Raw genomic sequence first — 14,530 nt, 5'->3', positions numbered from 1 at the left:
AGCGTTCCCTGTGCTGTGCACTAGGTCTTCTTTGAGGATATATTTCAAATGTATAACTGGGAACCTGTTAATCCCAATGACCTAATGGAATTCCCTATTCCTGCACCTTCTCTTTTGGGGCACCATATGGTGTTTTTTTTTTTCTCCTCCATAGTCTCTTTTGTTTTCAAAGCTGCTCTTGTCTTGATAAATCTGAATTTTTACCTCTGCTACTGCTAAGTCACTTCAGTCGTGTCCGACTCTGTGTGCCCCACAGACAGCAGCCCACCAGGCTCCCCCGTCCCTGGGATTCTCCAGGCAAGAACACTGGAGTGGGTTGCCATTTCCTTCTCCAATGCATGAAAGTGAAAAGGGAAAGTGAAGTCGCTCAGTCGTGTCCGACTCTAGCGATCCCATGGACTTCAGCCTTCCAGGCTCCTCCATCCATGGGATTTTCCAGGCAGGAGTACTGGAGTGGGGTGCCACTGCCTTCTCCGTTTTACCTCTAAGTGTTATCATACGGTATTTTTTCCTCCTCTGGTTGTGTTCACACAGTATAATGTTCTGCTGGTCCAGCCATGTGTCCCCAGATGGCATTATTCCATTTCTTTTTTGGGAGGAGTAATAGTCCTTTGTGTGTTTGTACCTAAGCTTCTATATCCCTGCCTCTCATGATGGACATTTTTGGTGCTTTTCTGTTCTGGCTTCTGTAAACTGTGCCGCAGTCAAGAGTGTGGTGTGCGCATCTTTACACATTGGGTTTTTGTCCTTTTACTAGCCAGGGGTGCGGTTGCTCAATTATCAGGTGACTCTATATTTCTTTCCCTGAGAACCTCCATCCTGTTCTGCTGATGTCTGTTAGCAGTGTCCATTCGCCGCCACATCGTAGGAGGGGCCTGTTTGTCGAGGTCCCTCTCCAGCATCAATTGTGTGTAATCGTTCAGTGATGGCCATTCTGTTGACTGCCAGGGGATCCAGGTCTTTGTCCTTTTGATTTGCAATTCTCCACTAAGGAATGATAACGTGTGTATTTTGGTGGGACAGTTTTTATGTATAAGAGGGTGTGATGAAAATTGACCTCTTGAAATTGGCTTCTGGGAGGTCTGCCCTCCTATGAATTCCTTTTCTCATCCCTTCACCGGGACATCTCTGGATGGCAGGTATGCTTTCCTGTCTCACAGTCCTTGCATACATGGTGTACTCCTCAGTGCCTGTTTTATGGGTGTAGTTACAAGAAACCGGCCACCAGGTGGCAGGCTTTCTTCATGCCTGAGTCTGTGACTCAGGCATCCACAGTCATTATAAAAGTTTGTTGTTTTTTCCCCCTGGGTTGTGATTGAGCGTGGAATGTGGCAAAACACACAACTAAGGGCTTGTGTGTGTTTCTTTCCTCTCCCTTCACCTACTGGCCCGAGTGAATGCCAAGTCCTCGAAGATCTCTGTGCAGGGTAGTGTTAACCACACTTGAGGCAACTCTAAGGAGGCTAGAGATAGGGAAGCCATCAGCAGAAGAGGAGGAGGACCGGGTGACTTTTCAAAGCTCTTCCGGTCTACAGGGTCCACCTACCTTGGTGGGCATTAGGTAGAAATAGGCTATGGGATGTGCCTGCTGGATCTGGAGATTTGGTCCCAATCAAAGAGGACCAGGCACTACAGCTCCAAGCAAGTTCATTTGCTGGCACAGCCTTCGCATCTCCTTCAGCCTCTGCCAGCCCTGCCTTCGGACACAAGCCTGTTCTGACCATGTGGATGTGTATTCACCGGGACCCCGAGGATCCCATGGAAGAGGGTAGGCTCTTTTTAAAAAAAATTTTAGCTTATACTGAAGTATAATTTACAGTGTCGTGTTTATTTTCCCTGTGCACCCACATGGTCCAGTTTCAGGTAAAGATCTACCCGTTTTAGGCTTCTTTTCCATAGATCGGTTAGGGTTTGGAGTCTGGTTCTCTGTGCTATGCAATAGGTCCTCTTTGAGGATATATTTCAAATCTGTAACTGGGAACCTGTTAATCCCAATAACCTAATGGAATTCCCTGCTCCTGCACCTTCTCTTTTGGGGCATTTTTTTTTCCTCTGTAAGTCTCTCTCGTATGGTAAAGCTGCTCTTGATAAATCTGAATTTTCACCTCAAGTGTTATCATACATTTTTTTCTTCATCTGGTTGTGTTCACAGAGTATAATGTTCTGCTGGTCCAGCCATGTGTCCCCAGATGGCATTATTCCATTTCTCTTTCGGGAGGAGTAATATTCCTTTGTGTGTTTGTACCTAAACTTCTATATCCCTGCCTCTCATGATGGACATTTTGTTGCTTTTCTGTCCGGGCTGCTGTAACCGGTCCCGCAGTCAAGGGTGGGGTGCGTGGGTCTTTACACATTGCGGTTTTTTCCCTTTACCAACTAGGAGTGCGGTTGCTCTATTATCAGGTGACTCCGTCCTGTTCTGCTGATGTCTGTTAGCAGTGTCCATTCCCCGCCACATCGTAGGAGGGGCCTGTTTGTCGAGGTCCCTCTCCGGCATCAGTCGTGTGTAATCATTCAGTGATGGCCATTCTGTTGACTGCCAGGGGATCCAGGTCTTTGTCCTTTTGATTTGCAATTCTCCAGTAAGGAGTGATGGTGTGTATTTTGGTGGGACAGTTTTTATGTATAAGAGGGTGTGTTCAAAATTGACCTCTTGAAATTGGCTTCTGGGAAGTCTGCCTTCCTCTGAATTCCGTTTCTCATACCTTCGCCGGGACATTTCTGGATGGCAGGTATGCTTTCCCATCTCTCAGTTCTTGCTTTCATGGTGTACTCCTCCGTGCCTGTATTAACAGTGTAGTTACAAGAAACAGCCACCAGGCGGCAGCGTTTCTTCACGCCTGAGTCACAGACTCCGGCATCCACAGTCATTATGAAAGTTTACCCCCTCCCCCTCCCCCCACCCCTGAGTTGTGAATGAGAGTGGGGTGTGGCAAAACACACAACTCAGGGCTTGTGTGTTTTACTTTCCTCTCCCTTCTCCTACTGGCCCGGGTTAATGTCAGCCCCTAGAAGATCTCTGTGCACTGTGGTGTGAGCCATCCATGGGGCAACTCTAAGGAAGGAAGCTAGAGATAGGGAAGCCATCAGCAGAAGAGGAGGAGGACCGGGTGACTTTTCAGAGCTTTTCCAGTCCACAGAACACACCTGCCTTGGTGGGCACTAGGGAAGAATAGGCTGTGGGATGTGCCCGCTGGATCTGGAGATTTGGTCCCATTCAAAGAGGACCAGGCACTACAGCTCCAAGCAAGGTCATTTGTTGGCACAGCCTTCCCGTCTCCTTCAGCCCTCTACCAGCCCTGCCTTCGGACACAAGCCTGTTCTGACCATGTGGATGTGTATCCACCGGGACCCTGAGGATCCCTGTAAGAGGACAGGCATTTTATTATTTAATTTTTAGTTTATGTTGAAGTGCAGCCAATGTACGTGTTATGTTTATTTTCCCTGTGACCCACATGGTTCAGATTCAGATATTTAGAGATCTACTCCTTTTAGGCTTCTTTTCCACACATTTGTTAGGGTCTGGAGTCTGGTTCCCTGTGCTATGCACTAGGTCCTCTTTGAGGATGTATTTCAAGTCTATAACTGGGTACCTTTTAATCCCAATGACCTAATGAATTCCCTGCTCCTGTACCTTCTTTTTTGGGGCACCATATTTTTTCTTTTTCTGTGTAAGTCTCTTGTTTTGTAAAGCTGCTCTTATCTTGATAAATCTGAAGTTTCACCTCTAAATGTTATCATACTGCATTTTTTTTTCCTCTGGTTATGTTCTGCTGGTCTAGCCATGTGTCCCCAAATGGCATTATTCCATTTCTTTCTTGGGAGGAGTAATGTTCCTTTGTGTGTTTGTACCTGAGTTTCTATATCCCAGCTGCTCGTGATGGACATTTTTGTTGCTTTTCTGTCCTTGCTGCTGTAAGCCGTGCCGCAGTCAAGGGTAGGGTGCGTGGGTCTTTACGCATTTCGGTTTTGTCCCTTTACCAACTTAGGAGTGCAGTTGCTTGATTATCAGGTGACTCTGTATTTCTTTCCCTAAGAAGCCTCTGTTCTGCGGATGTCTGTTAGCAGTGTCCATTCCCCGCCACATCGTAGGAGGGGCCTGTTTATCGAGGTCCCTCTCCAGCATCAATCGTGTATAATCATTCGGTGATGGCCATTCTGTTGACTGCCAGGGGATCCAGGTCTTTGTACTTTAGATTTGCAGTTCTCCACTAAGGAGTGATACGTGTGTATTGTGGTGGGACAGTTTTTATGTATAAGAGGGTGTAATGAAAATGGACCTCTTGAAATTGGCTTCTGGGAAGTCTGCCTTCCTGTGAATTCTGTTTCTCATACCTTCGCCAGGACATTTCTGGATGGCAGGTATGCTTTCCCATCTCACAGTCCTTGCGTACATGGTGTACTCCGCAGTGCCTGTATTAACGGTGTAGTTACGAGAAACAGCCACCAGGCAGCAGGCTTTCTTCATGCCTGACTCAGGCATCCAGAGTCATTCTGCAAGTTTCCCACCCCTGGGTTGTGAACGAGAGTGGGATGTGGCAAAACACACAGCCCAGCGCTTGTGTGTGTCTCTTTCCTCTCCCTTCTCCTTTTGGCCCAGGGGAATGCCAAGCCCTCGAAGATCTCTGTGCAGGGTGCTGTGTCCATACTCTGGGCATCTCTAATGAGGGAGGCTAGAGATAGGGAAGCCAGCAGCAGAGGAGGAGGCCAGGTGCCTCTCAAAGCTCATCTGGCCCACAGAGTCTGCCTGTCTTGGTGGGCATAGCCAACAGTTAGCTGTGGGATGTGCCCACTGGATCTGGAGATTGTGGTCTCATCCTAGGAGGATCTGGCACTACAGCTCCAAGCAAGGTCATTTTCTGGCACAGCCTTCGCATCTCCTTCAGCCCTGGCACACAAGCCTGCTCTGACCATGTGGATGTGTAATCACCAGACTGCAAGGAACCCCTGGACAAGGGTAGGCTTTTTAAGTTTTAGTGGATACTAAAATATAGCTTATTTACAGTGTTGTTTTATTTTTCCTGTGCACCCACATGGTTCAGTTTCAGACAGAGGTCTACTCTTTTTAGGCTTCTTTCCCCATAGTTGTTAAGATTTTGGGTCTAGTTTCCTGTGCTGTACACTGCTTACTCGCTCAGTCTTGTCTGACCCTTTGTGACCCCATGGATTATAGCCTGCCAGGCCCCTCTGTCCATGGGATTGTCCAGGCAAGAATACTGGAGTGGGCTGCCATGCCCTCCTCCAGGGGATCTTCCTGAACAGGCATCGAACCCAGGTCTCCCGCATTTCAGGCGGATTCTTTACCGTCTGAGCCACCAGGGAAGCCTGTGCTATACACGAGGTCCTTTCTGATGATCTATTCAAATGTATAAATGGGGACCTGTTAAACTCTTAACGACCTGAGGAAATCCCTGCTCATGCTCCTTCTCTTGGGGGCACTATATGGTTTTGTTTTTTCTCTGTGAGTCTCTTCTGTGAATCCTTCAAACTGTTGGTTTTTTGTTGTTTGTTGTTTTTTTTTTTTTTTGCTAAATCTTAGTTTCCACCTCTAAGTATTATCATAGAATATGTGTCTTTCTCTGATTTTGGTCGTGCAGTATAATGTTCTGCAGGTCCAGTCGTGTGGTCCCAAATGACATTATTCCATTTCTTGTTCACGAGGAATAGTATACATTTGTGTGTTTGTATCTAAGCTTCTATATCCCGTCCTCTTTTGATGGACACTTTTGTTGCTTTTCTGTCCTGGCTGCTGTAAATCGTGCGGCAGTCAAGGGTGGGGTGCATGCGTCTTTAAGCATCGCGAAGCATTGTGGTTTTGTCCCTTTACTGGCCAGGAGTGCTACTGCTCGATCATCAGGTGACTCTCTCTCTTTCCCTGAGAAACCTCCATCCTGTTCTGCAGTGTCTGTTACCAGTTTCCATTCCCTGCCACTCCAAGGATGCCCCTATCTAGCATTTATCCTGTGCAGATATTTGGTGAGATGTCCATTCTGCTACTGCTAGGGGGATACACCTTGTCGTTTCGATTTGCAGTTCTCCAGTAAAGGAGCATATCGTCTGCATTTTCTGGAACACGTTGTGTCTAAGAAGGTGTGATGAAAATTGACCTCCTGATATGGCTTCTGGGAAATCTCCCCTGTTACGTATTCCGTTTCTCATACCTACTCTGGGACACTTGTGGACGCCAGGTATCCTTTAACTCCTAAGTGCTTGTGAATATAGTCGACTTACATTTCACTGTGCATCTATTGTTTATTTATATTCAGGTGTAAGTTTACTCCTTTTTGCTTTTTTTCTAATTTAATATGTGACTAGTAATATGCAGAATTGTTTATTTAGTTCCTGGAATTTCTGAGCTTTGTCAGATTGCTGAGCCAGCCATGTGGGTGGGTTCCTGACTGTTGGTTGGGTATGATGTCGGAGGTGAAACTCCCAGTGGGTTCACTGGTCTTTGACACGGTTGGGAGTTGGTCTGTTGTGTCCTGATGATTTTTTTGGCTCGCTGGTAAGTGGGACCTGATCTGCAGTGCTGGCTAAGATGCCCAGAGTATCTCGAGCTGCTATTGTCCTGCTGGGGGCTGAGGCCCACCAGCACCAGGTGTTAGGACTGGTCTCACCTGCTGCGGGCTGGGTTGAGTCCTGGTATAGGAAACTGCCATTGTCCTGGGGCTTGTATATGTCTGCCTGTGGTTGGGATTTATTTCTATCTGGCTTGTTGCTTGATCCGAGATGACCCAATATTGGTGCCTTCAGGCTGGTGAATGGGGTGGGCCTGGGACCTGGTCACAAGGCTATAAGCTGCAGGGAGAATTCCAAAACAGTGCTTCACAGCAGCAGTTCTGAGATGGTAGAACCAACTCCCCAAAGTGGCTGTCACCCGTGTCTGGATCCCCAGGGTGACCTCTGCCTTTCTGGGAGATTTTTTAGGATTAACAGTAGTTCTGACCAGGCTCCTTTCAAATTACTGCTCCTTTTCTGGCTCTCAGAGCATGTGAAATTTCGTGGGCACCTTTTCCTTTAAGAGTAGAGTCTTTCTTTTCCACAGCGTATGGATCTCTCCAGAGTAAGTCCGTCTGACCTTCAAAGCCAAACATTCTGGGGTCTTGTCTTCCCCACACAGGGCGCCTGGGCTTATTTTCCTGCTCCTTGTAAAGGGTCTCTCTCCCTGCCGTTAGTCTTCATTTGTGGGTCTCTCACCTGTACTGCCGGAGAAGGCGATGGCACCCCACTCCAGGACTCTCGCCTGGAGAATCCATGGACAGAGGAGCCTGGTGGGCTGCAGTCCATGGGGTCGCTAAGAGTCAGACACGACTGAGCGACTTCACTTTCACTTTCATGCATTGGAGAAGGAAATGGCAACCCACTCCAGTGTTCTTGCCTGGAGAATCCCAGGGACAGGGGAGCCTGGCGGGCTGCCGTCTGTGGGGTCGCACAGAGTCGGACACGACTGAAGCGACTTAGCAGCAGCAGCACCTGTACTGCGATTTCTCCCCTCCTGCCCACCTAATTGTGGTTCCTCCTTTGTATCTTTTGTTGTAGAAGTATTTTCTGGTCGGTTTTGGTCTTTCTCATTGATACTTGGTCTGTAAATTGTATAATTTTGGTATGCCTCTGAGAGGTGTGCTTAGGGTATTCCTAGTCCAGCATCTTGGGAACTCTTGAACAATAATTTCTTAATATATGATTCTCCATTTGGTAGAATTCTAGTTCCGTCTAGTCCATTTAAACCTAGAGCAAAATTTTTAAAAATTTATACAAGTTATGTCATAATGGGAGAAAGGTTTTCTTTGTAAGTAGAACACCATTTTTTATCTAGGTTCAGATCTCATTCCTGATTTTTATATTACAATTTCATATTCTTTACAAATTCAGTTCTAGTTTTTTGTTTCATTGAGCGTAGGAGTAGTATCAAAATCATCTACTGTTAATTTTAATAGGGTAAAGGGTACTATTAAAAAAAAAAAGGGGGGATTTCTGAAATCCCATGTCTCCAGAGTATCTCCTTGAGACTTAGCTGTTCTACAGCTTGCCTTCCCCAGCCTTCCTCACCCAGATGCCTTCAGTGTATCATGGGAGTTAAGTTTATGATCAGATGGTGGGCGGGATAATTATGAATCATGTATTTTAAATCACTAGTGTTTCTTTAGGGGAAAATACTGTTTTGATGAGCCAGGAAAAGGAATTCCTAAAGGGAAGCTGTTTGACTTAACTCACTCGTGGTGGTTCTCCAGACCTTGCACCTTACACTTTATGTTACGGTGATAGTTAAATTTCTGATTTTGCTCCACCCCTTTTTTTGTTATACACAGGACTGATTTCTCTAGTAAAGTGAATGGGCTGGTATCTAGTTACTTAGCTTCTTTAAACATCAGAAAGTAAACACTATTTTGGTTCCTCCAGGGTGTTTCAGTAAAGACCAGGTATACTTGGATGGTATCCTGCAAATCCTCCGCTATAGAGAGACCATTGACTTCCATCTTCTGACCACCCTGGGGAAGGTGAGTGAGACCAACGGCACACAATTCCCGGACACACCAGGTCAGCATTTCCTCCAGCTCATTTCATGATTAAATAGGTCTCAAGCTGAAACTCTTTACCAATAAAATCATATTCCTTATGTGATAATAAGAGGGAAGAAATGGGGTTCTGTCACAGAACCAAGTTACAATATTTCTTTGTGGACAGTAAGAAAAGGAAACTTGGAATCATTAATTTTTATATGCATATTTTTCTAAAATATTTTAAAGTGAGCTGCAGGTATAACTCTACTCATCTTTATGCATTAGCATGATCTCCCAAGAACAAGGATATTCTGACATGACCATATGATTTTCTAAAGAAATTTATCATTGATTCCATACAATGCCTGAAAAAACAGTCCACTTCATATTCTCCAGATCATCTCTAAAATGTCCCTTGTAGCTTTTTCATGACCCTAAATCCAGTCAAGATTTATGTCTTGCATTCAGTTGTTCTCTTTAAACTCTTAATTTATAAAGTCCCTCTCACCCTAGTCTTTCTTTTTTACGACATGTTTAAGAATTCAGGACAATTTCCTTGAGAATTCCTAGAATCTGGACTGTTTTCTTATAATTAGCTTCAGGTTAAACATTTTTGCCAAGAAATACTGCTTAAATGAGTCATGTATCTCTCAGTGTGTCACATTAGACACCATGTATTACTGTCCCATTACTAGTGGTACTGTGTTTAATCACCCGGGTAAGTTAGTTACTGCCAGATCTCTCCATTGTAAAGGTACCTTTACACCACTGCATTAATAAGTAATCTGTGGGATGGTATCTTTAAATGTACTATTCTCTAACCTTTCTAGAAATGGTTTTAACATCTGATGATTTTTGCCCAAATCAGTTACTACACTGGTAGTAGCAAAATAGAGATCTTTGCATTCTGTTACATTTCACTCCTCCCTTTTATTCAGCTCTTCCAGTGACTGCTCCTAGGTTTTTAAAAATATGTCTACATGTTTCCCAGCAAAGTAAAGTATTCCGGGCTCACCTTAGATATTTCTTCAAGGAAGTCTTGATTCCTCTTAGTGGGAAATGGTATTTAGAAAACAAGATCTCAGCAAAAGGTGTTACATCACTTCTGGGGTGCTGATACTTCTACACCTTTTCAGTGAGCAAATTGTATATTTGTTTTAAATCATAAGGACATTCTAATTCAAATCAGACACCACACGGTGCTTTTACAACCCTTACCATTCCATGTGTGTATCTTCTTTTTCTTAAAATGAGCACCTTATTTCCCAGCATTAGCCTCATTAAACTCAGAATGGTTTAAGATAAAACTACATCAGTATCAACACCAAACCTATTTCCTATCACCTACTACACTTAGTGACATAAATATTCAATAAAATAATTGAGTGTTGATCAGAAGACAATAGTACTTAAAACCAACTGTGTTTTGTTTGGAATTTCGCAATGCACAGGTAATTTATAGAACTTAAAATTTTTACCCCTCAGCTTAATATAGTACCTGTGAAAGACTGGCTTCTTCCTCAAATGAATGAAAGAGATGTGAAATTTTTTAAAATACTTAAAAATTTCAAAGCAAGACAGTTTAACAAAACACAAATTGTATTTCTCAATACAAAAAGGAATTTAATATACAATTGTGCTGATTTTCCTAATACATTAGTACAGCATTTACATTCTATTTTCTCAGTTCTTTTAGATTTAGGCAGGAGATTTGTTTAGTTGTTTAATTTCTAGACAGACTTTTCAAAATGTGATGGTATGCATCTCACACAGTAAAGTTTTATTTTCCAGGTATTAATTTAAAACCAGTTTACCTACTTCAAACTTCACTAAGACCAAGGGAAGAAATTGCCCTTCAAAATTTAATTGGTAGTTACATTTAAAAATTAACCCATCTTCTTTTTTCAGGTCTCTTATGAAGATGTGGATCGCTTAAAAGGATTGGCAGTTACTGAAAACATGAGGATTCCTCACTTTTTGCAGGACCATAGCCGATACATGGAGCACTTAGAGAAGATCATGGAAGTCAATGAACTGACTGACAGGGAACTGAAAGACCTTATATGTTAGCTATGTTCACAAGAATACTATTTAAGTTATACCTCCATGTATATTACCAGTTAGGTGCAGTTGGCACCAGCAGATTTATAAAAGAAGAATGGCTGTTTACATGAGTTTTCTGAAGAATAATCTGCAGTATTCAGCTAAATATTTAAGTTGAGAACAAATGTTAAACTGTTTCCCTAAAATGTTTCTGTAGGCTCCAGGGGAAAGTTACTCCTGTTCTTATCTGAATCTCAGAGTCAGCTGGAAATACTGCTGATGAGTGTCTTTGAGGATCCTGGTCCAGCGGCGTGATCAGCGTCTTCCTGAGCCATAAGCGTCGGTCGTAGTGCCCCTGCCTGAGCACCAAGACCAGCTCTGCCTGGAGACTGAATTCCAGTGTTGTTCAAACTCCAGGGCTCTGTCTTATTTAATAAATAATGGTAATTATTCTCCTTTGAAAAATCAGTCTGTATTGTATCCCCAAAAGCTAGAAAATAAGAAATTTAAGACTTATTTTCGTATATGTTAAGTAATGTGAAAGAGAAGGGAAAAGCAATTTTTAAAGTTATTAGTTCATTTTTGTCCAGTTATCCTTTAGCTAAACTTGGTTTTCATTTGCTGAAATATATCGTACCTCTTCAAAATTTTAACCAAGTTTTAGGGTCTTTTCTCCCCATTCCTCTTTATTCCTTTATGTAAATGAAAATACAAGTCTCAGAGAGGTTTTTCTACCTAAATAGTTGGGCAAGAGAGAAGCCACTTCCTTTTTTTTTTTTTTTTTAATTAAATGGAGCAAGGAGCTGGATGTTGACTGGGTAGCATCTACAGTAAGCTTAACTATACTCTGAGAAACAGAATTTCTGGGCATTGCTAGTTGATAAACTGGCTCAGAGTGTTTAATCAAAATCTTTGGCTTGATGAAGTAAAAAATGATATAATTTGAATTTCAAAAATGAGTTCTGTTTCACTATACTTATACCTAGCTTTGTAATTTATCAATTTCAATATATATTTGTGTGTATTATATATACACACACACACTTGGGCTCAAGTGGTTTTTCAAACAGCTTTTTTAGTAATCAGAAAGGACACTGCTGTAAATACCCCATTCAAAATTGCTGTTGTAATTTCTACCCAAAGTGTGCGAGTGTGTCTTTACCTCAATTCAGGCTTAACTATGGTGCTAACACTGGTAGATAGACTCTGCAAAGCCTGGTTCACATTCATACTAGGAAAGGATTTTAGAAACTCTTTTGCAGACAAGGTTATGTGATTTTTCTCTTTCACATATCTCGAAGGGCTTGCCTCAAAGAATGATATATTTCAAACTGGCACCTGGCAGTTCTTGCAAAGCCACACATTTCGCCTAATTGAGCAGGCCAGGCCCTTTGGAGCACTGAAGGTGCCCGTACGTGTGTCATGCTGGCTGGAGTGTGCCCTGCACTGTGCAGGGCTGGAGGCACAGTGCACCGATACTAAGCAGACACCAGACCACCACTCTTGTCCCTTCAGGCATTATTTACCTGTAGCAGAGTCACCCAGTTTCAGCTTTTGTGTAATGTTTTCTGACTTCATCTTCAAACTTATCAAAGGTAATTGCGAAAACAATCTTTTATTAACTGAAATTGAAACACACACAGAAATGGCAATATTGATGTCCTGTGACTTAAGCCTAACTGCTTATACATTCTATTGATGTCCTGTGACTTAAGCCTAAATGCTTATACATTCAACATTTGTAGGCAATAACACTGCTAATCCTATGGTTTAAATATAAAGGAAAGCCATAGCAGCCTTAATTTCCTATTGGTAGGATTGTTTGTAGTGTTTTCAGTCCCTGCATTTTAAAATGGATAGATATATGATCTGAAAAAGGAAAACTTTTCTTGCCTTACTGCTTTGGTATAGAGACAAAAACCATGAGCACTGTCTGGACAAAAAGAAAAAAAAAAGACCTTAAATTACACTGATTAAGATATTTCAAAAGTTAGCACTGAACCAAAAGTAGTTTAAGATTAGCAGAAATACTTAAAGAGCCCTAAGCTTTAAAAGTTGAGATTGAAGATTTAATGTTTATTCTCTTTCTCAAAATAGCACTGAAGTCAGTTTTGTTCTCCCAAAATAAAAGTTTTTAGAAATAGAAAATTGTAGCAGCGGTACTTAGAATGGTTGAAGGTCATACTAGTTTTAATTAGAATAGTCAGTTGCTATAGGCTACTGATTAGGATTTCATCAATTTTGTCCACTGTAATTCTAACATAGCTGTGTCAAAGTCTGATAAACTGTTCCGTTTTCACAGATTTGAAGTAAAATTGTTTGCAAACATAAATCCATAGTCATCTTTATATTTTCACCTTTGTAAAAGTGTTTATGTATCATTTGTTTTATATCTGAACATTTTGTGTCTAGCTGCAATAGAAATAAATAGCACTGAGATTCTCAAATGAACTATGTCGATATATATGCGTGCAAACTTCTGTTCTTTTATTTTTATTGTGGTATTTCTGGGTATTTATTGTGGTAAGTATTTCAGTACCATCAGTAACATGTCTTCTAGTATTCTTATTTATAGAGAAATACTACATTTGCCACACTCTACCTTTCCTCTGATTAGCTCAGTGTATCTCCCCATGGGGCATAGGAAAAAGGAGGGAAGGAAAAAGTCTGTCTTAATTTACTGCTGTTTGTTTAGTTATGCATAACCTCCTGAGGAGGAGGCTCCGTGCTGTGTATTAGAGGTCCTCCGATGAGAAAAACAAGAAACGTTCACACTCCGGTGAGGAAGAGCCACAGACCCAGGTTACAGCAGTGCCAGTGCCGTACCCAAAAGCATTCCCAGAAGAATGAAAACCAGAGTGACAGGTCTGCTCATGTATTTGAAGCATAGAGAGAAAGATCACTTGCAAAGTAGTAAGTATTCACAACATTTTATTACCACTCTTTGCAAGGCTTGTTTAGAGCCTGAACACCTTTGGCCTAGGGGCTAAAGAATACAGCTGTTTGGGTCATCAGAGGCCCTGAGGCGATCCCCTGAGCAGGTGCCCAAGGGAGTCAACACACTGGCCCTGTCAGTTGGCTATAATTTCATTTTTGTTCATTCTGATTACAGTGGCTAAAGAAATTGATATCTTGAAACTGCCAGGATAAGAAATACCAATGTTTGTTAGCTAGCTTTAACAATATGTGGAATCTCAAGTACTCAGAAAGCATATGGAGAGGAAGTGAGAGGGCAGCCATCTCTAAGCCAAAGAGAGAGGCCCAGAACAGATCCTTCCCCTGTGGTCCTCAGGAAACACCAAACTTTCCAACACCTCGATCTTGAACTTCTAGCCTTCAACTGTGCCTGAAGAACAAGGACAAAGCTAAGAGAAAGCTAAAATCTGACCACTGAGAAGAGACTACTGAAAACTAATTTCTTCTAGCTGCCTTCACAAAAGACAAGCAACTTCAGAAGTGGCATCAACCTGGCTGAGTAAGTTTTCCCTCGTTTGTGCCACCCACCCCAAACAATTTGGCATCCATCTACAGACACAGCTGACTTTGTGAGAGCTTTGGGATCCAACACCATACGCCAGCAACCTGGCAGGAATCTCTCCTGCCCATGCATTGGCTAATAGGCATGCAGACCTAGGTCCTGGCTTGGACCCTGCAGTGGCTGTGAACCAGCTTTAGTGTGGAAACCCCCGGACAGTACTGTCTTAGACAATCGCCCACAGACAAGAGCGCCTCTGTGCAAGTCTGTTTTCAGTGGAGCATTTTCAGCACACTTCTGGAGCAGTAGGTGAGCTTAGGTTTAAGAGGAAGAGTTTGATTTTACCCTCGTTACCCTTCCCCCAAGGTGGCACAGCTCAGGGCCAAGAGAGACCTCCTCAGCTGGTGGTTTCTCCTGGATAGGAAAATGTGCATGAGTTTGTTCCCAGCTTCTCCAACTGCGTGCGTGGGAAGCTGCCAAAAGGATCCATTTCTCTCCTGCCTCCTCCAGA

At 42.9% G+C, this 14,530-nt stretch overlaps 1 protein-coding gene across 1 annotated transcript in view; it reads left to right on the top strand.

Annotated features, from left to right (window-relative positions):
• Positions 1-12,989, top strand: part of KIAA0895 (KIAA0895 ortholog) — a 61,533-nt gene extending 48,544 nt beyond the window's left edge. The window contains exons 6-7 of the mRNA XM_010831151.1: positions 8,401-8,498; positions 10,410-12,989. Coding sequence (XP_010829453.1) covers positions 8,401-8,498; positions 10,410-10,571 — 260 coding nt within the window. The 3' untranslated portion in view covers positions 10,572-12,989. The remainder of the gene's footprint in view (positions 1-8,400; positions 8,499-10,409) is intronic.
• The last annotated feature ends 1,541 nt before the right edge of the window (positions 12,990-14,530 follow it).

This window comes from Bison bison, unplaced genomic scaffold (genome assembly GCF_000754665.1).
Source record: "Bison bison bison isolate TAMUID 2011002044 unplaced genomic scaffold, Bison_UMD1.0 scf7180017864525, whole genome shotgun sequence".
NCBI lineage: Eukaryota > Metazoa > Chordata > Mammalia > Artiodactyla > Bovidae > Bison > Bison bison.
Note: the sequence above shows the minus strand (reverse complement) of the source record. Positions and strands in the feature narration are given on the sequence as shown.